Source organism: Hordeum vulgare, chromosome 5H (assembly GCF_904849725.1).
Source record: "Hordeum vulgare subsp. vulgare chromosome 5H, MorexV3_pseudomolecules_assembly, whole genome shotgun sequence".
NCBI lineage: Eukaryota > Viridiplantae > Streptophyta > Magnoliopsida > Poales > Poaceae > Hordeum > Hordeum vulgare.
The window spans coordinates 17,754,871-17,776,192 of record NC_058522.1 but is presented as its reverse complement, the minus strand read 5'-3'; the positions used below and the strand labels follow the sequence as shown (position 1 = coordinate 17,776,192).

The 21,322-nt window shown below is 46.5% G+C and overlaps 1 protein-coding gene across 1 annotated transcript; it reads right to left on the bottom strand.

The window, feature by feature from the left end:
• Positions 1-7,159: 7,159 nt before the first annotated feature.
• On the bottom strand, positions 7,160-11,968 carry LOC123397509 (kinesin-like protein KIN-14R). Its single transcript, XM_045092040.1, has 14 exons — positions 11,732-11,968; positions 11,309-11,646; positions 11,009-11,207; positions 10,602-10,678; positions 10,401-10,500; positions 10,178-10,285; positions 9,912-10,088; positions 9,544-9,829; positions 9,298-9,459; positions 8,975-9,190; positions 8,850-8,887; positions 8,605-8,768; positions 8,382-8,507; positions 7,160-8,253 (listed from the first exon to the last, which is right to left on the bottom strand). The coding sequence occupies exons 1-14, from the start codon at positions 11,871-11,873 to the stop codon at positions 7,477-7,479; spliced, it is 2,910 nt and encodes a 969-aa protein (XP_044947975.1). The 5' UTR covers positions 11,874-11,968; the 3' UTR covers positions 7,160-7,476.
• Between the last annotated feature and the right edge of the window lie 9,354 nt (positions 11,969-21,322).

Below are 21,322 nucleotides of genomic sequence, written 5' to 3'. Positions count from 1 at the left end.
TCATTCCATGTCTTGGTGTTTGTACCTTGTGATCTTATGTTGGTGGTGGATATGACTTGTGATGATAGTGTATGTGAGTGTGGAGTGAGTGTTAGTAGATAGCATGTGGTTTGTATAGGCTTCAAAACCCTCTCCCTCTTATTTATCCCAATGTCAAGTTTCTCTTGTTCCATCTTTGTTTTAAAAATGCCCATGTGTTAGCATTATTTTGTGGTGGATATGAGATGTGGATTTGCTGTTTTGAAAAGGTGTTTTAATGGTGCAACTAATTACAAAACATATTTAATAATAATGTTTTGTAAATATTTAGTTGCTCCAAATAATCCTTTTGTAATTTATTCAAATAGGTCATAATTTCTTATGACTAGGGACATTTTTCTTTTGTTTTGAACCCCAATAGATTTGTCTTTGCTTTATGTTCTTTCTCTGTTTATTTTTGTATTTGGAAAACCCCAGGGAATTATTTTCCTTCTATCTGGCGCTACTAGTGGGTTCCCTCCCACTAGCAGGCCCATCCCTCCTCTCTACCGCGCGGCAGCCCACCTGCGCGTCCCTCCTTCCTCCTCCTGACAACGTCTACCCCCGTGCCCGCTTTCCGTCAGACAACCGAGAGAGAGAGAGAGAGAGAGAGAGTCACCGTGAGGGCTCACGAACGTCGAGGCGCCCCCAAAAAGCATTGGCGTCCGTGCCCCTCCTTTCCCTAGGGTTCCGCGTCCCCTCTTTGCGCCGCCGCCACCTCCCTCCATCTCCCTCCATCTCTCCTTCCCCCTCAGGTAAGGGCTGTGTAGATAGGTTGCACAGAGAGAGAGAAGTGCACCGCGACGTCCTCCGCGCCTCCGTCGTCTCCGGCGCCGGCCACCATGTCCGGGGGCTCGAAGCGGATGCCCGCGCTCCATTCCCGTCCTCGGTGAGGCCGGGGAGCGACCTCACCGACGGGCAGGAGCTCGTCTACGGCGTGCACCCGTCGGTCTTCTTGCTCTACTTTGGTCTGCAGCAGGCCATCTTCTTCAGTTCATCTACATTTTCTCGAGGCGCTCCTTCTTCCCGATCGGCGTCTCTTATCCTTCCCCTAGGTGAGCTAGCTCTCCTCCTCCCTTCCCCCTGGATTAGATCGGCCTAGGGCTCGTCGGCATACCTCTGTCCCGAGAGGGTTTGACAGATGCAGTGCATGTGTTGCTGCATGTGTTGTGTGTGGCGTGCTCGGTAGATGCAGAGCAGAGGCTTTCCCTCGCAGCGCAGTGGTAGCGTAGTAGATCTCCCCCTCACGTAGAAGCAACAGTAGCGAGGCCATGCTCCGGTGGTGTTCTCTGCCGCCGGCGTCCCTGTGTTTAGAGCAGAGCATCTGGTGCATGTGTAGGTTACCTGGTAGAGATCCCCTTCTCTCTCAAGATCCTGAAGCGTAGTGGTCATAGCGTGTGTGTGTTGTTGGTGAGGTGGTGGATTCGAGTCCCACGCGTGCCACCCCCTTCTTGCTTATTATTCGGCACGGTAGCTGCAGTAGCGCATAGTGACTTACCTTGCAAGAGCCTCTCTGTTTTGTCGAACTAGTGGCAGTAGAAGAGTGGTGCAGGTGATGCCCAGGGGGTCCTGGGTTCGATCCCAACCCCCTCCTTTTTATTCCTTTTGCCCTCCTTTACTGTTTTTCTCTTGGTTGCTTGTGTAGTTGATGTGTAGGTGTTAGATCACCTTGTGACATTATTTTTAGCTCTCAACAGTAGGTTGTAGCTATTATTTTGTTGCTAGCAAGTAGTGAATGCATGTGTAGGTTGTGTGGTGTATGTTTGTGTAAGTATCATGTGTGTGTGTGCACCTTGTGAGTGTATGGCTCCATGTGATGATGCATGTGGTGTGTGCGTGTGTGGAGCATATGTGCATGATGAGAGTTGAGCTCATGCACTAATGGTGCAAGAGTGAGGTGCATGTGTGTGTGGGTTTTCCTCCCACATACCTTGTGATGATGCATGTGAGTGTGTGTGTGTCTCACACATGCCATGGCATGATGTGCCATGATAAGCACATGTGTTGTATGTGTAGGGTAGAGAGGCATGATGTGTGTGTAGATAGCGTGGTGTGTTCTATTTAGCATGTGTAGGTGCTTTCTTGCTAGTGCTTGATGTGTGTGGTGTGTGGTGGTGTGCTAAGGCACAAGAGCATGGGGTCTACCCCTCATGTGCACCAATGTAGTGTTGATAGAGTGCAAGTGCTTGTGTAGGTGTTGTTCTAGTGAATAGCACATGTGAAGTTGCACTATTCACTATATGTGATTCCATGTAGGTTTTCTTTACTAGTTTGTGCCCAATTGTTCTATGCAAGTGCCCATGTTTTATATATTTTTTTGGGGTAGAATCATCCCAGGAATCCGTTGGTGAAGTCAGTTTTGCCTTTGGAACACTTTCTGGGAATGTCATATTTCAGATTTGTTCTATGTTTAGAGCTTGGTTCCATGAGATGTGGTGAGCCCAAGAGGTTGATCCTTTGTTGTGGCAGTAGAGGGTGAACCCCTGTACCACATGTTGGTTTTGTATCATGCTTAGTAATTCTTATGTGAAAGTGGTGCTTAGTCAAAGTAGGCATGTGGCTGAAATTCCAGTTTAGTGAAAATCTGTGATTTTCACTAAGTCTGAGAATCTGCTTATATTTTCTTCTCCTCTTGATGTGCTTGTAGAGGTCCATGTGTTGTGTATCAGCCTTTGCTATCAACTGGAAAGTTGTAGCTTTTGTGCTTGTCTAGATCTCTGTAAATTTTCATTCCATTTGGATCCGTGTAGATATTGTTTTGGGTGTTGTCAAGATGCTTCAGAGCATAAACAGCTAGTGAGAATCTGGAATTTTCACTAAGTCCCTGAAAACTGATATTTTTGGCCAAGTTAGCAGGTGTGTAACTTTCTGTGTGAAACTCCTTTGCAATATATTTTTGCTTGTGCTTGTAGTACTCTTGGATAGCTTCTGGCACATATCCTATTTGGCATGTTTGGGTGGCTGTAGGTGCTTTGCATGTACTCCCTCCGTTCCTTAATATAAGTCTTTTAAGAGATTTCATTAGGAGACTACATACGAAGAAAAATGAGTGAATCTATACTCTAAAATATGTCTACTTACATCTGTATGTAGTTCCCTAGTGGAACCTACAAAAAGACTTATATTTAGGAACGGAGGGAGTAACTCTCAAAAGGCTATGATGCTGTTTATGGCAGATTGTATAATTTTGATGTTTTGATGCTTGTGAGTGCATAGTTGATGGTGTGGAGAAATTCTTTGCACCACCCCATCCATGTTGGTTTGTTTTATGTCTTGGCAACCTAGAAATACCAGAAGCATGCCATTGGTGTGTGTTGTGATGATTTTGATACGTAGGACGTCATTTCTTGTTTCGTTGTTTCCCGTTGATCCGTAACTCCGTTTGTAACGTTCTTTATATGGTTTTGCATCGTTTTCACGCGACACATCTGTTCATGTCATCCTCATGCATGTCAAGATAGCTTAGAGTGCAGTTCTGTCCAGGAACTTGTATTTTCTTCTCATGCTTGTGCTAGTGAGTAGAATAGAGATGCATGTTCATTTTCATCTAATGCATCATGTGCTTGTTGCATCTTGAGGTATTGTTGTTCATTGGATGCTATTTTTATGTTGGGTAGCACCGGGATAGGAGAACGAGTACGTGTATCTGGGAGAGTACGTGCAGGACGAACAAGAGCAGTTCCAAGCTGAGGACATCAGAGGCAAGATGATATGACCTTGATTCCATATCTAGACTTGTTATGCTAGATTACGTTTCTTCTGTCATATGCTCGCTGCCTACCACTGAAATAATTGCCTCCTGATATTGCCATGAAACCCAAACACTTATCCCTTCCTAGCAAATCTTGAATGGCTAAGTAGGCTTGCTCAGCTACTAATGTTAGCGTTGCTAGTTGCAGGTGGTGTTGTCTCATGTGATAATATGAGCTTGATATCATTATGTTAAATCTGTTATTTAATTAATGCACCTATATACTTGGTAAATAACGAAAGTCCTAGCCTTTTGTCGGGTGTCTTGTTCCGTTATTCCCGCCATAGTTACCGGCTACCGGTGTTTGATTCCATAACTGATCGCTCCTAACACGTTCGGGGTTGTTATGGGGACCCTCTTGATAAATCGTGTAGTGTTAAGACTTGTCCGGCAGGACCCAACATTGGTGTTAATTTGATAATCACTTAATAATAATCTGCATAGGGAATAGCTACCCCGAGGAATTTAATCAACAACCCGGGCCAGTGCTCCTCATGAGTGTTGGTCCAACCCAGAGCAGCTTATTACGCTCCCCGGGGCAACTCGGTGTTTTGGCGTGGTAACCATCGCTCATCCGTCGTGTCCTGAGACTGAGATACGCGGCTCTTATTGGGGTCGTCGACACGACGGGAGGTCCTGCTAGGCTTATCTTACCTTAGCGATATATCTTGCGTATAGGAATCCTCGTGAAGCTTTGGTTCTCCCCAGAGTTGAGGTTTTCCTCTAAGGAATCCGACGAGATCACAAGATTCGTGATAGAGGATTACTTTGCGGCCCGTGACCGTTTGTGATGGACTAGTTGGAGCACCCCTGCAGGGTTTAATCTTTCGGAAAGCCGTGCCCGCGGTTATGTGGCAACTTGGAATATTTGTTAACATCCGGTTATACATAACTTAAACATAACTCTAATAAAATTGCCAACTGTGTGCGTAACCGTGACTGTCCCCTTCGAAGATCTCTCTTCGACCAGGAACACGGTGGGGTTATGATTGACGTAAGAAGGTGTTCAGGATCACTTAATGATCAGCTAAACTTCGATTGCTAGTATAGACCACCTTCAATACATGTTCTACATAAGATAGCCACTATAAAGCTTAGGATGCTGCAACCTAAATACTCCACCTTCCTTACCTAATAACTTGACTAGTTCTGGCACCGAGGTCATAGATTGTTGAGTCCCCGTGGCTCACAGATTCCTTCACAACACCAACAGGTTCAGGTACCCCGAGACAGGTGATCCCGACGGCACGCAGCTGGCGTGGCAGTACGATGAGAAGAACGACCGCATGTACGTGAACTATTCAGAAGACTGAGGCGTGGTCGTGATCGTGGGCAAACATGCAGGGTAGCATAGTCATTTCTCATGTTTCGTAGTCCGTAGCGGAGCTACCTTGTTTGGATGCGTGTTGTAACTCTGATATATTTATGAGATGACAGTTGAATCCCTAATTATCAGTCTACTATTATTATGTATGTGCTATGTTACCGTGCTTGTGAAACGCTTAGATGCGCTTCTTTCTAATTCGGGGCCTCGTTCCCTAAATCGGAAAGGACCGCATCTTAGTCATTACAGCCTACCAAACACCTCTCACACAAACATATATGCCAAATGCAAGTTCACTGAATCAATACTTGTCGCCTCCACCAGGAAATAAAAACAAGGCTTTGTCTGTTGATCCTCTCTCCAAGGAGATTGTAGAGGATTAGAGGAGAGTGACATGGATTTTGACTTGCAAGGGGAATCCCCTTCAACATCCCCTGCCACCTCGTGCTTCACACCCGTGTCGCTGAACAACATAACACAATTGCCGTGATGGTGCGGCCTGCCACATGCAAGAAATTTTTGCAACCACCAAATGATTTTCGTATGGGGAGTATTTTGCGCCAAGGACACACACATATAAATGATCTGACTAAACCTATGAAGGTCTCTAAATCGCATGCCCCCTCGGCTCCTTTTTCTTTGGAATGCACATCTGCCACCACGTAAACCAATGCATTTCATTTCAAAGGTCATGATCTCCCCAGCTATCTCATCAGCTATGGCATTGCAAATCCCCTTTGGAAACTTAAAAACCATTGTGATAAGAAGGGATTTCCTTCCCACAAAGAGATAACATCTTTTCCTTCCATCGTTCCATCCTTTACTTCTAGGCACGAGATCGACAATGTGTCTAAGACACCCACCGTGGTAAGTAGGCCACGGGGAGATTGTAGGAACAACCCTAAAAATTCATGTTTAGAAAATCCAAATAATTATGGATTCTTTTACAACATACTCTCTTCGTCTTAAAATAACTGTTTTAAATTTAATGTAATTTTATATTATAGCTAATATAAAATTAAGACATTTGTTTTAAGACAGAAAAAATATATACCTACATGTATGTCTATAACTCTAAAATTCAGCTCTACAGTAAGAGATTAAAGAGAAGACAAATTTAACTCTGAATAGTGCCAGCTTTCGGTGAATAGTATTTGACACTATTCGGATGCGCTTTTTTTTCTTCTATGAGAGCATATCTAGCAGACCTTTTAAAACACCAAACTGCAAACACAGTTTTTAGCCCGTGAAAAATGCATTCTAAGGATCGGTTTGAGCTGCGGTCGAACAGATCCCTTAAACTGTAACAAATTTTCGTTTATATTTTTTTCCATACCTTCTTCTTTCTTTCGTCCGTGTTCATGGTCAACTAAATTCACTCCTAAAAGCCGACGAAGAACGCACGAAGCGGCCAAATATAGGGCCACCGACGTCCAGGACGGCTCACACAAAGCTAAGGCTCACATGACCATAGCAGTAGCTGGCTAGCTCCGGTCGTCGATGGCTAGCTAAATCCATCCAAGAGCTAGCTAGGCTCCGGTTGCAAATCCATCCAAGCTCCGGTTGCCAATCCATCCACGAGCGACGGCCGGGGCGACGCACGACGGTGGACGCAGAAGTTTCCGTGGCAGTTAGGCTCCAGCCAACTGCTTTTCTCGATACAGGACACCATAGAAACGGACGCAAAAACTGTGTTTTAACGTATCTGAATAAGCTTTTTACCGCGTCTCACAAAAAAAATTACGGATCCAACACGTTTGTGGGGTCTAATCAGGCAAAAAAATTCGCAGGGATCCGTATTTTGACAGTTATTTTATGGATCGGGGCATTATAAGTGATCTGCTAGAGATGCTCTAAGTGTAGTGTGAATTATGAGCTAGAGCTTTTTGAAATTGTATGTCAAACATGGATGTGTGTCTATAAATATATTCTTTAGATTCTTTATCTTCAAAAAGAATGATCTCGGTGACCAACCATTAGGTCGACAAAAGAAGAGAAGACAACTCAAACTCAGAGATTCACCTTTTGTACACTGAACTCAACAAAAGAAGACAACCCACACATGCTTAACTGAGGATGTATAAGACTTCTCAGTTCTCACACTCAAACCGGGAGCACTTGCAAACCTGATGGGAATCAGCAAGCAGTTCGTTTGTTTCGTGGGCAGATGACGGTCATTTCATCTGACAGCCAGATAAGATCCACCACTCGCCAAATCTCTCTATAACAAATAAAATAAGAAGAAACCAGGAGCTGTTCTCTCACAATAGGCGAGAACTTCAAACTCAAACTCAAACCAAAGCTATAAACATCTACTAACCTTTTTGTTTCCTACCCAAACAATCTACAGATCTCTTCTTCATCATCAGAGCTCAGCTGATCATCAGTGGTTCCAGCCCCTCTCCTTGTCCCTGTTCTGGTGCCCGCCCCTCGGCGCACCGCCGCCGCTCACCGGCACGCGCCGCGCTGCTGCCCGGCGGGCGCTGTCGATGCCCTGGGCGGCGGCGGCGGCGGCGCCGGCCCTCCTCGCCGGCTGCCCCGACGGCGCCGGCCTGATGACCACCTTCTTCTGCAGGCTGCGCCGCAGGTTGATCCTCTTGCTCCTGCTGCCCTTGTCATTGGACATCACCGGAGGTGAGCACAGTGGCGGTGACGAGTACTCCTTGATCTTGTCAAGGGGCGAAGCCGCTGCCGCCGGCGGCGGTGCAGGCGTCTTGGCGCCGAGCGGCATCAGCGAGTTGCGGCGCGGCAGCGGGATGAGCGAGCTGCGGCGGGTGTTGGCCGGGTGCTGGCGAGCCCCTCCGTTGCAGAGCGAGACCCTCCTGGCCCTCGCGGCGGCGTCTGGGTTGGCGTTCTCCTTCTCCTCCGCCAGGGACATGAGCTGGTTGAAGCTGTAGGTGTCCCCGTTGTTGTTGCTGTCCGAGAACGGCTGCTTCGCCATCATCCCGAGGTCTTTTCTGGGTGCTGCGGATGGCGGCGGCCTCTCCGCGGTGGCGTTGAGGTTCCTCTCTGACATGGGGCTTCTCAGGTGTGTGTTGCTCTCTTCCATCTTGAGGCTTTGCTGCTGCTGCTTTCGCTCGACGTCTTGGGCGATCTTGTTGTCCACGTGCTGCCTCGCTATCTTCCTCTCAACCAGCAGCTGCGACTCCAACTCCTTGATCTGTACAGAAGAATGAGAAGCAACGAGAAACATATTAACTCTTCATGCATAGCAGTAACAAGACAGCCTGTACTATTTCAGCCATGGTAGTTACAAGTTGGGATGCTGGAAAATGCTTGAAGTAGTACCTTGTCTTGGAGATTCATTGTGAGCAGATCCTTGGCCTTGTTCTTGGCTTCAAGGGATTGGATTGTTTCTTCCATGCTCTTGATCTGAGCATCTTTGCTCTTGCAATCCTGCTTGGCTCTCCCAACCTAGCAGCAGAACCAGAAGCATGCATTCAGATTAAACATATGGATGCCAAACTCGTACTCAAACATGAACTAACAGGGAGGGCAATAGAGTAAGTACCATAAGCTTATATCTTGACAGTTCTCCAACATCAACTTGTTTCCTTGCTTGCCCAAGCTCTATCCCCCTGACCCTGCTCGCAAAGTTCAGCGAGCAGAGAGTTTCGCCCACGTCATTCTCGTTGGGGCTAATTTGAACAAACATCAAAGTTTTGGAGTCTCCACCTGCAGTGCTTACACACATTATTACAGGAAACCAAAGGACAGGTTCAAATCATACTAGCACAAGTGAGGGAAATTGCATACTCAGTGAGTCTTGCAGCAAGTGCGTTAGCTTTGAATTCCTGCAAGTTTGAGAAATAAATATGTTAGTGAAATCTTATATATAAATCACCAGTACAAATTATAACCAAGGTTTGGAAGTTTCAAACCTGAATGGTATATGCTGGCTCTTAGTTGCAAGAGCAGATATGACATCTCCAAGTGCAGAAAGGGACTTGTTAATATTCTGTGCTTCTTTCAGTCGTTCGCCTTGAGCATCTGTCTTTGCCACACGCTCACTTCCGGCTAGGTCAATGAGCCACAGCTTACTGTTTGTGCGCTCTCCATTCATCAAATTTTCTCCTTTGACCATCACACAATGTATGCTGAATGGAGAATTAGTTAGGACATGATTTTACAATGCAACAATCCACTACTTAGCGCAAGTGAATGGGGAACCGGTGAAGAACGGTAAGAACAATAAGATACTGACCAGTGTGATCGGCTGCTGTGCTCGTTAGCATTTGTGGAACCAACAACTCTGGCTTTGCTTCCAGTTTGCAGGACATCCCAGGCCTCATCCATGTTAGTGACTCGTGCTTCAACCAGTCCCGGTACATGATGAACTCCCTCTGCAACTTGCCTTACTTCTAGCCTGTGAACAAGGTATCATGGTATACTGTGTCTTGCACAATCTTGACATTCTTATCGTGTAATTCACAAGTGAGAAGTGGCATACCTTTTTGTTGTTGTGCTTGGTTGGGACCCTGTCAGGAGCAAATCATGAATCTGTTCATTGTACACCTCCAAAGCACTGACAGTAATCTCGTATTGGAAGAGGTCATGTCTGTCCTTGACTACTCGAAAGAGCTCATCTAGAATTCTGTAGTTAACCCCTCGAGCACCTTCAGTTCCTTCCATTGTAAATGTTTTACCAGTACCGGTTTGCCCGTAAGCAAAGATACAAACATTGAACCCATCCAACACCGAAGTTGCAAATGGGGCAGTCTTCTCAAACACTTTCTCTGTATACAAGTTGAACAAGATAAATTGTTAGAAACATGAGGAACGGTGCAAGGTGAGTAACTGCATCTACGAGTGAATTACCTTGGTCTTCTTCAGGGTTGAAGACTGAATCGAATTTAAAGACTTTCTTCGATGATACATGGCCCCTAACAATGAGCTCTCCATCTTTTGCAGATTCAAAGTCTATCGCCATTGAGGCTCCTTCTGCTGTTTCTTCCGTGTTTAGTGGCCGACAGCGGCAGAACACTCTTATGTTACCTAAGCAATGTGCAAGTTGCGTCAAGTCCTATTGTCAACATTTCTGGCAGTTACAGCGTATAAACTGACAACAGAATAAAACAGCTAACCTTTGAGCTCTATAAGCTTGTTGTAAAGATCTTTGCGTTCCTTTGCTTCCTCACTGAACTTCTCTTTCAGGTCCTTAAATTCAGATTCTAAACTTGCATATTGGCTCACTGTTGAAATGAAAAAAGAAATCATGTTTGTTGCCTTTAGTTGGAGGTGGATACACGCAAGAAAACTGAAGAGTGCACAACTAGTTCAGTTTGGTTAACCACTCTGCAAACATACCATATTGATGGATTGTTGTAGTCATCTGCGTAGCATCTGACAAACACTTTTTGTAGTCCTCTGATTCTTTCAGTAAAATCTGGTGCTCTGTCTTCAACGCCTGCAGATCATCACAACAAAGTTTGTGAGTCCATTCACTCTGTCAAGCTTAGGAGTGTACTGTAAAAACAAACAAAAACTTGAGGCCAGATATATAGTTACCTTAAATTTCTCACTGAGGTCTTTCAGCAGTTGGCACCAACGAGTCTTCTCCTTCACTTGCCCTTCCACCGCAAATGCTGCATGAATAACAAAAGTTTCACAAAATGTTCCCAATCAGCAAGGGAAATCCTAAGCATGCCAATTCTAGTTGTAACAATTAGCAAGACCAACAACATTGTTCGATCACACAAGAAAGAACTGGTAAAAGTCAGTTTGCTGCAACTGCCACTGCTGTGGATTTGTTTTGATCAGCACAGAGGAAAGAACTGGTAAAATAAGTCTGCTGCAACTGCCACTGCTATGGATTTGTTTGTTTTAATCGCAGAAGAAGATAGAACCGGTAAAATCCAGTCTGCTGCTACTGCCACCGAACAAGTGCATCTGCAGTCGAGACAAGTTCTTCTTACCGAGAGAGCCGACGTGCATGGACTTGCGCATGAGCTCCATCTGCAGGTCGCGCAGGGACGTCTGGGCCTCGCGGCACTCCTTGGTCTTGAGCTCGTTCTCCCTCATGAGATCCTCCAGCACCCTCCTGCACTCGCCCTTCTCCCTCAGCAGCGAGTCGTACTCCTGCCTCAGCCGGCCACAGCAGTCGCCGCCGTCGCCCTGCAGCAAGCCGTCGCAGCGATTTGATTTTGCAATGGACACCAACGACAGCAGCGGCGGCAGGGGAAGTCTGAAGCGAGGTATGAAGCTGGTGCTATTACCTTGGCAACGACGTGCTGCGCGATCTGACGGCCCGCACCGGTGGCCTCCTCCTGCGCCCCTCCGCCCGCACCGGCCTCCGGCGCGGCGGCGGATTCGGCGAAGGCGGGCTTGGCGGGAGGGCGGGGCACCGCCGGAGGCGAGGGGGCCGCGGCGGAGAAGAGCTCGAGCGGCGCGATCCTGAGGCGGCCCGCGGCGCCCCGCCGGGCGTAGTCGGGCGTGTGGTGCATCTCCGCGTCCGCGTCCGCGTCGTCGTCCGGCAGGGCGGCCTCCGACGAGCCCGTGCAGCTGGCGACGTCCGCCGCCGCCGCCGAAGACCCCGAGGATCTGGAAGAATCCCCTGAAGAGGCGAAAGAATCAGCCGGTGAGATATTGGTTAATCCCCCCGGGAACAGCGCGACCTAGATCCGGACGCACGGGCGTACCCTCGCTGGCGTCGGCGCAGGGGATGAAGTCGCGGGTCTCGGACATCTTCACCGTCTTCCTGGCCACCGCCTCCGTCCCGACCGACGGGGCGGACAGGGCGCCGCCGTCCCGGACGGCGGCCTCGCTGCTCCCCTCCTCCATCCTCCGAATTCGGACCCGAGCGAAAGGGAGAGGGAGAGGGGAAGAGGGGGGTGAGGAACGGATCGCGGGCTGCTCGTCGTCGGAGATTTGGGGGGGGGGGGGGGGGGGGGGGCGGAGGAGGAGGGTTTCGAATCGGGGATTTGTGGGGGAGGGAGGGAGGGAGGCGACCGTTGGCGTCGGGTGGGGCGGGCGCTTTTCCTCCCTTCTGCTTTCGAATTCGTAACGCGTGCTGCTCGGGTCCAGCTCGGGCTCGGGTCCTTGTTTAATGGCGTCGCGTCCGTGCGGGCGTGATGGCGGCGGGCGGACGGACGCGGCCGGAAAGCGGAGGTTTGTCCGTCGCCGGAGTTAATGGGGGGAGTGGATTGAATTCTTGCAGTAAATGTGAGGTTTCTGCGATGCTGTCGAAAGAATTTACGAGATTTTTGCTGTTGCTGTCAAACGAATTTACGGGATTTTGCTGTTGCTGTCAAAAGAATTTATGAGATTTTGCTGGGTGGAGCCACGCTGTCCGTGCTCTTGGAGCGTCTTTAATTGAAAAAGATGGGCGAATTTAACCCCCTCCCCCCCCCTAAAAAATGTTTGTCCGCAAGTCCCCTCCGGTCCCCCGCGCCGTCCTCCTCGGCGACACAACGGGAACCCTAGCTTGAGTGCGTCGCCACCCTCCGCTCCTTCACCCTGTCTCGTCGTTGGTGGAGGAGGGGAGCAGGTGCATGGGGTGATACAGGGCACATGGGTCGGGTGCTAGTTAGCAACGTACGTCTAGGCGCGATGAGCGCCTTGCGCCTGGGCGTGCACGCGGCTAGGCGTTGTGTCGTGGGCGTCCACGCTAAGGCTTGTCTGTTATAGTTGTTGCTGAAATTAATTTGGGAATTAATCATGAGGCCCTCATTGAATTCTTACCGTAAATGTGAGATTTTGTTGTGCTGTCAAATCTTTTTTATGAGATTTTGTTGTGCTGTCAACTAAATTCTGAGATTGTGTCTGTCCTCGAGGTTTGTGCGTCGCTAGAGTTAATGGGGAGTAAATTCTAAGGATCTCATTGAGTTTCTGCCCTAAATGTGAGATTTTGCAAAGCTGTCAAAAGAATTTATGACATTTTGCTGGGTGGAGTCACGCTGTCCATGCCCTTGGAGCATCTTTTTTTGGAAATAGGCGAATTTGAACCCTTCAACATGTTTTATCAGCAAGTCCCTCCCGTCCCCCGTGTCGTCCTCCTTGGCGACAAAGTGGAAACCCTTGCTCGAGTGCGCTACCACCCTCTTCTCCCTTCACTCCATCTAGCTGTCACTGAAGGAGCGGTTGACATAGTCCGCATCGGCTCCAAGGAAGGCGATGGAGGGGACCTTTGTCCGTTTCGTAATGGCGTCCTACCATGATGAACTGCACGGTGTCGACGCATGGAGGTGTTGTGCAGCACGTGCATGCGCGGGGTGATGTAGGGCATGTGTCAAGTGTTGGTGAGCAATGTACGTCTAATCGCGATGAGCAGCTTGCGCTTCGGCGTGCGTGGTCAGGCCTTGCGTCGTGGACGTCCATGCTAAGGTTTTTCTGTGGACACCCATGCTAAGGTTTTTCTATTATAGTTGTCGTTGGAATTAATGAGGAATAAATCATGAGAACCTAATTGAATTTTTACCGTAAATGTTAGTTTTTGTTATGCTGTCAAATCTTTTCATGAGATTTTGTTATGCTGTCAACAAAACTTGTGAGATTTTGCTGGGCAAAGGCATGCTCTCCATGCTCTAGCACGAATCAAGGGTTCACTTTACTGATCCTAAAAAGAAGGTTTGCTTTTACTCACCAAAAATATATATGGGATTTAAGTCTGCTTTTTGGATGAGATGAGACCATTTGTTGTTTGCGTTGCGTTCTGTCGTGTCATATTTTAGTTGGAGAACAATTTTTATTTTTTCTCCCAAGTGTTGTTATGGCAAATCATATTTCGTAAAGGCGCTCGAGCAAACGCGGACCACCCTGCGGGCGTTATTGGGCCAGTCATGTAGGGTGATCCTTCCGATTTTGAGAAACATTCTATGAATATGTTTTTTACTATAGGTTTTCCCTCCTTATTTTCATGTTCACTATTTTGTGAATAAAAACTTTTTCAAATTTATGAGTACCTTTTCAAAATTCAAGAATTTAATTTAAATTCATGAACATTTACTTTGGTCGGCAGCCATTTTCTGCAATAGCCAGTAGTGTCCCATTAAATGTTTTCATATTTTTGAATATGCAAATATTTATAAAATATATGAACTTTTTTTTTAAAATATAGCCATTTCTAAAAAATTGTGAACAATATAAAAATCCATGAACATTTTTTTACAATTCATGAATATATTTGTCATCTTCAAGTTTCTAATTTACAAAGATTGTATAGTTGTTATTTTTTAAGCCACAGGTGGAGAAGGGCACCAAGGACACAAACAAAAAGTTCTGGAGGTCGGACGAGCACCTCAATGCCAATGATGCAACTTCTCCCATCCAACAGTGGCACCTCCACTTCCAATGCCATTAATGGATATTTCAAAATTTAAAGGAGAAACTAATTAGAAAAAAAAATAAGTGATTGACGACGAGTCAGTCCGAGAGCGGCAGTTTAAGATATCTCAAAGTTCTTAACAAGATGGTGTCCTGCTAGGTTCTTGGGGAACGAGAATGACAAGTGATCGTCTACGTAATTGTAGGTGGCGACTGGTGTGAGTGGTGTGATACTATGAACAATGCGGAATTCACCGGCGTGCAGCGCCACCGTGGATGGTTGGATACTCAAACTTAAACATGTGGCAGCAAAACACCACCAAATATATCTTTTCCCTCAGGGCAAACAATGACATGCATATGTGAAGGAAAAAATGAACTATCTTCACGGCTTATGTAATTAATTTCTTCAAAAGGCAAACAATTTCAGTAGATATATCCTAAGGATTTTAATGTATGGAATTCATCTACTATTCCTATGATGCAGGCTCCAACGGCGAGTCCAGGAATTATTTCGAGGGTGGGCTCAAAGTTAACAACGTATAAACTAAACGTTGTTTCCGAACAAAATAGTCATTATCTAAGACACAAAATTATTTAAGGCAAATATATCGCAAAGTCACACACTAATACATTCCGTACTAGAGAAGCAACAACAAAAAGGGAAAAAAAATATCAATGAATCTGGCATTGCTTCTTATTGATACTATTGTAGAAAGCCTCCAAAGTTGAAACCAAAACATCTATGCCAACGGCTCAGATTCAGGTTCAGGTTAAATGGTTAAACTAGATCCATAAAAACTACGGATGTTCATATTCTTTCTCTTCAATTTTTAAATCTGAAAATAAATTAGACATAAATAAATTACCAGACATGAACAAACGAGTTAGTAATTACAAATTTGCAATAGACATGTAGCAAAATAGTTTGAGAATTGGACAAATACTACTTACACGAACCAAAAATCTATGACTGAGCTGGACCAGCTGGTGATCTGTTTGCATGCGTGCACAAGTCACCCTTGGGCTAGGGGAACATTCATCTTGATTCAAGATCCAAGTATCCTTGGGATAGCTATCACGGTCCTATTCAAGAGGGCTTATGATAGCTTTTAGTAGTAGATATTTTCGAAATAAAATGATGATTAGTTTTTGTAAGTGCAAGTGTGATCAGTATTATAACTAGTATTAGCATTACAAGACGTGTTGTTAGATACTCCAAAATGTTGTGAGTAGTTTTTACCTGATGCTCTCGCGGATCCGTGGTTGTTTTTCTCACTGCATTGGCTTGCTTTTCTTATTATAGATGTACTCTTTCGAAAGTTTCTTTACGCTCGTGTGCTCATATGCACCCTCTGATGAATACTGTTATGAAAAAAGAAGTATTTAGCTTCTACATTTACTTGCTCTTTTTCCAATGAACGAAAGAAGTCTGCGAGATTTTCAGCGACCATCTTGCTTTCAGAAAACAACTGGCCTTCAAAAATAAAAATCTGCTACTCCAAAGATATGTTTGACATAACACTGCTGAATATTCTATCTGACTAAACAACCATGATTGAACAAACTATGGAGGACGTCCTTCATGGCAGGTGTTTGATGAAATGTTATTTAGCTTAATTTTGGACGGAGGGGTACTCCAACCATGGAGGGATGAGCTGTTGTCCAATGCGTGATTGGTCGTATCCGTAAATTTCGTAGGCAGGAGCATATAGGGGACCTTGTGACACCAAATGCATGAATCATTTCATGTACTAAAATACACTGCGTCATACGAAATGCACATCATCCAACAACACAATGTGAGGTCGTTATCTTATCACTGATACGCTATCCAGACCAATGTCACTAAGTATTGTCATGTGGTTGGTCACCTAGAGGCAAGGTGGTCATTGCACGCGTCAGATGAGGAGATCGAGTATTGCTTGTTCTTGGCTAAACAATGTCTCAAATTATTAACGTTGTTCTACACATTATGGAGCATGCACGCGAAGGGACGACCATTTACATACACACAATGTGGGATAAAGTTGAAGATGTAGTATGTGTGGGACGATGATCTGAACCGCCCCCGCGTCGCTCCCGCGTGGACGACACGGGCGGCTCCGGACCCTAGCCGTAGTCGGCCCTTCCCCTCCTTCCCATCTCCCTCGTCGCCTCTGGAGGGGGCCGCCACCTCACCACGCAACTGCTGGTGAAGGGGCAACAAGGATCTACCTGATTCGCTCTGGTGATGAAGAAGGGTGGGGCTCCGAGGCGGCGGCCTCGATGGTGAGGGCGGTGTCCTTCCTATAGCGGGAGAAACCCGTCGGGCAGCTGGTTGTGGCCCTTTGCTGCGTGGGCAGCGAGGGCGCAGAGGAGGTGGTCGCGGTGTGGGGATCCCCGTTCTTCCTCGTGGCCAGATCCGAAGACGGTCACCTGATGCTTGATGCCCATGCAACCGAATGGTTTGGTGTCACACGAGCTCCTCTTTGTGGGATCTAGTGATTAGCATGGTGGGAGTTGGACTGGGAGCTCTGTCGAGGGGAAACCTTGGTCGGTGGCGGCGGCCACGACATCAGCGGTGTTGCGGGCGTCGGATCCCCCCTTCGAGACGATGTTTGTTGGAGAACGAAGCCTGGAAAACAACAAAATTCCTATGAACACCCAAGATCTGTCTATGGAGATGCATATCAACGTGAAGGATAGTGTGTCTACGTACCCTTGTAGACTGTTAAGAGGAAGCGTATATAACGCGGTTGATGTAGTCATACTCTTCGCGATCCAATGGTGATCCAAACCAATCTAGCGTCGAACGGATGACACCTCCGAATTTGGCACACATGCGGCTTGATGACGTCTCCTCCTCCTTGATATAGCAAGAGAAGGGGAGAAGAAGATGGGATCGCAACAAACATGATGGTGTGGTGATGATGGTGCTCGTGCAGCGCCGGCAAGGTTTCACCAAACACCATCGGGACGAAGAATGGGAGAGACGGGAGTGAGGCTGTGACCATGGGAAGGGTTGGCTGCCCCCTTGTGCCTCCCCACCTTTATATAGGCGTGGGAGGGGCTGGTGGCTTGCCCTCCAAGCCCCTAGGGCCGTTGGCCAATGGGGAGGAAGGAAATCCGTCCTTTCCTTCCCCACCAACCGCTACCCCTCCCCCCTTTTTTACTGATTTTGATTTCATCCTTTCGGATATGATCCTATTCCTTATGGGGGATCTTGGTGCACCTGGCCCAGGGGTGTGGGGAGTTTCTTCACTACCCATGTCCATGTGGGTCCCCCATGCAGGTGTGCCCCCACTTTGGGACCTTCTAGAACCTTCTCGGTACAATACTGAAAAATCCTGAACATTTTTTGGAACCCTGAATATGACTTATCATATATAAATATTTACCTACGGACCATACTGGAGCTCCTCCTGACGTTCGGGATCTCATCTGGAACTCTGAATAACATTCGGGCATAATCTATCCGGGGGGGGGGGGAGATTGAGTGGAATGACAAACAAAGACCAACTACTGTATTGGGTTGCCGTCATACCAAAGGGATTGAACCCATCCGTGGCGACGCAGACTCGAGGATGCCTTGGATCTAGCACTTTATCCGGATGTAATGCATCGAAGTGCTTCCACGCTTCCCCATCCAATGTGTGTACCACCATCTTATTCCCATCTGCATCTAGTTCGGTTCTTTTGCCAAATTTGTGCCATGTCATCTATCTGGCCATCTCTTCGACCATGAAAAGACGTTGAAGCCTTGGTATGATTGGCATATACCAAAGAATATTAACTGATATTTGGGTCTGGCTCTTCTCACCCATATGTCTACCACAACATACCTGGAAGACTTGCAAATGGGACAATAGTTCAAGTCCGCATACTCAGGCCTAAATAAGGCACATCCTTTTGTTAGGGAACGTCGCATGGGAAACAAAAAAAAATCCTACGCACACGAAGTCCTATCATGGTGATGATCATCTATGAGAGGGAGATCGGATCCACATACCCTTGTAGATCGCTAAGCGTAAGCGTTAATAAACGTGGTTGATGTAGTGGTACGTCTTCACGATCCGTCCCGATCAAGTGCCGAACGGACGGCACCTCCGCGTTCCGCACACGTACAGCTTTAAGACAATCTCCGCCTTCTTGATCCAGCAAGAGAGATGGGGATGTAGATGAGTTCTCCGGCAGTGTGACGACGCTCCGGTGGTGGTGGTGGTCTATTCCTGCAGGGCTCCTCTCGAGCTCCGCAGAAAACCGAACTAGAGGAAGAACTACGATCTAGAGGAGAGGGCAGCACGTGGCAAAGTTGTGTCTCAAAAAGCCCTAAACCTCTAGTATATATAGGAAGAGGGAGGAGGCAGCCTTGCGCCACAAGGGAGGCTCCCCTGGGTCGGCCGAAGTGGAGGAGGGAGGAGTCCTCCTCCAATCCCAATTGGATTAGGACTCCTTCCTAAAATTCACACCTCTTTTGGATTTTCCACTTTTTTCTCATGGGCTTTCCTTGGATGACTTTGTCATCCCATTATGCCTTATTGCGCATCCAATAAACCCATGTGGACCCCTTGGGGCATGGTGGATGCTACTTCTCAAACAGCAGCGCCAGAAATTGACTCGTTGACGGAGACTGGGCTTGCGTTGGTTTTTCCCTTGAAGAGGAAAGGGTGATGCAGCACAGAAGCAGTAAGTATTTCCCTCAGTTTGAGAACCAAGGTATCGATCCAGAAGGAGGGTCTCGTCAAGTCCAGAGTACCTGCGCAAACACAAACAAGCTTGCACACAACGCTTCAAAGGGGTTGTCAATCCCTTCAAGATTGTTTGCAAAGTGAGATCTGAAGGCAGAAAGTGCAACGAAGTAAAAAGTGTAAGGCTGAAAATATGGTGTGGAGTAGACCCTGGGGGCCATAGTGTTCACTAGAGGCTTCTCTCAAAATAGAAAATATCACGGTGGGTGAACAGATTACTATCGAGCAATTGATAGAACCGTGCAAAGTCATGACGATATCTAAGGCAATGATCATACATATAGCATCATGTCCGAGACAAGTAGACCGATACTTTCTGCATCTACTACTATTAACCCACACATCGACCGCTATCCAGCATGCATCTAGTGTATTGAGTTCATGACGAACAGAGTAACGTCTTAAGAAAGATGACATGATGTAGAGGGATAATCTCAAACCAATGATGAAAACCCCATCTTTTTACCCTTGATGGCAACAACACGATGCGTGCCTCGCTACCCCTTCTATCACTGGGTGAGGTCACCGCACAGTATGAACCCAAAACCAAGCACTTATCCCATTGCAAGAATCATAGATCTAGTTGGCCAGACAAAACCCACAACTCGAAGAGAATTACAAGGATATGAAATCATGCATACGAGAGATCAGAAGAAACTCAAATAAGATTCATAGATAATCTGATCATAAATCCACAATTCATTGGATCTCGACAAACACACCGCAAAAGAAGATTACATCGGATAGATCTCCATGAAGATCATGGAGAACTTTGTATTGAAGATCCAAGAGAGAGAAGAAGCCATCTAGTTACTACCTATTGACCCGTAGGTCTATGGTGAACTACTCACGCATCATCGGAGAGGTCATGGTGTTGATGAAGAAGCCCTACGTATCCGAATCTCCCCTCCGGCAGGGCACCAGAACGTGCCCCATTTGGGATCTTGCGGAGACAGAAGCTTGCGGCGGCGGAAAAGTACTTTCGATGATCTCCTGATTTTTTGGGAATTTTTAGGGAATTTATAGGCGCAACCCCTAGGTCAGAGGAGGCCCAGGGGCCCACAAGCCTGTGGGCCGTGGCCTCCACCCTGGCCGCGGGGTGGGGGCTTGTGGGGCCCCTGAGGCTCCCCTGCCTTGGCTCTCAAGCTTCCCGATCTTCTTTCGTTCCAAAAAAAATCTTTTCGGGGATTTTCTTCCGTTTGGACTCCGTTTCAAAATCTCTTGTGAAAGGGGTCAAAAACATGGAAAAAACAGGAACTGGCACTTGGCACTGAGTTAATAAGTTAGTTCCAGAAAATATATAAAAGACATGCATAACATCCAAAGTTTGACAAGATAATAGCATGAAACCATCAAAAATTATAGATACGTTGGAGACGTATCAAGCATCCCCAAGCTTAACTCCTACTCGTCCTCGAGTAGGGAAGTGATAAAGAATGATTTTTTGATGTGGAATGCTACCTAGCATAGTTGTCCTTTGCAACTTCTTTCACGTGACATGAATATTCAGATCCGTAAGATTCAAAACAATAGTTTGCTATTGACATGAAAACAATAATACTTCAAGCAAACTAGCAAGGTAATCATGAACTTTCAAAATAACAGGAAAGTTATCCCTACAAAATCATATAGTCTAGCTATGCTCCATCATCCTCACACAACTAATGTAAATCATGCACAACCCCGGAATTGGCCAAGTAATTGTTTTCGCACTCTTACTTTCTCAAACTTTTTATAACTATCACACAATACATGAGCGCGAGCCATGGATATAGCACTATAGGTGGAATAGTGTGGTGGTGGTTACGAGACAAAAAGGAGGAGATGGTCACATTGACTCGGCATATCAAAGGGTTATGGAGATGCCCATTAATAGATATCAATGTGAATGAGTAGGTATTGCCATACAAGAGATGCACTAGAGCTATAAGTATGTGAAAGCTCAAAAGGAGAACTAGTGGGTGTGCATCCAACTTGCTTGCTCACGAAGACCTAGGGCAGTTTTGAGGAAGCCTGCCATTGGAATATACAAGTCAAGTTATATAATGAAGATTCCCACTAGCATATGGTAGTGACAAACAAGAAGCTCTCAATCATGAAGAACATGGTGCTATTATGAAGCACAAGTGTGGAAAAAGATAGTAGCATTGTCCCTTCTTTTTTTTCTTTTTTTCATTTGGGGTCTTAGGCCTCTCTTTTTTTATTCCTCACATGGGACAATGCTCTAATAATGATGAT

Excerpts from the sequence above, each read along its gene's own strand:
- LOC123397509 (XM_045092040.1), bottom strand. The coding sequence starts at position 11,873 with ATGGAGGAGGGGAGCAGCGAGGCCGCCGTCCGGGACGGCGGCGCCCTG. Across the intron at positions 11,647-11,731 it reads CTGCGCCGACGCCAGCGAGG|GGGATTCTTCCAGATCCTCG; the intron begins GTACGCCCGTGC and ends TCGCCTCTTCAG. Across the intron at positions 9,191-9,297 it reads CACAGCAGCCGATCACACTG|CATACATTGTGTGATGGTCA; the intron begins GTCAGTATCTTA and ends TTCTCCATTCAG.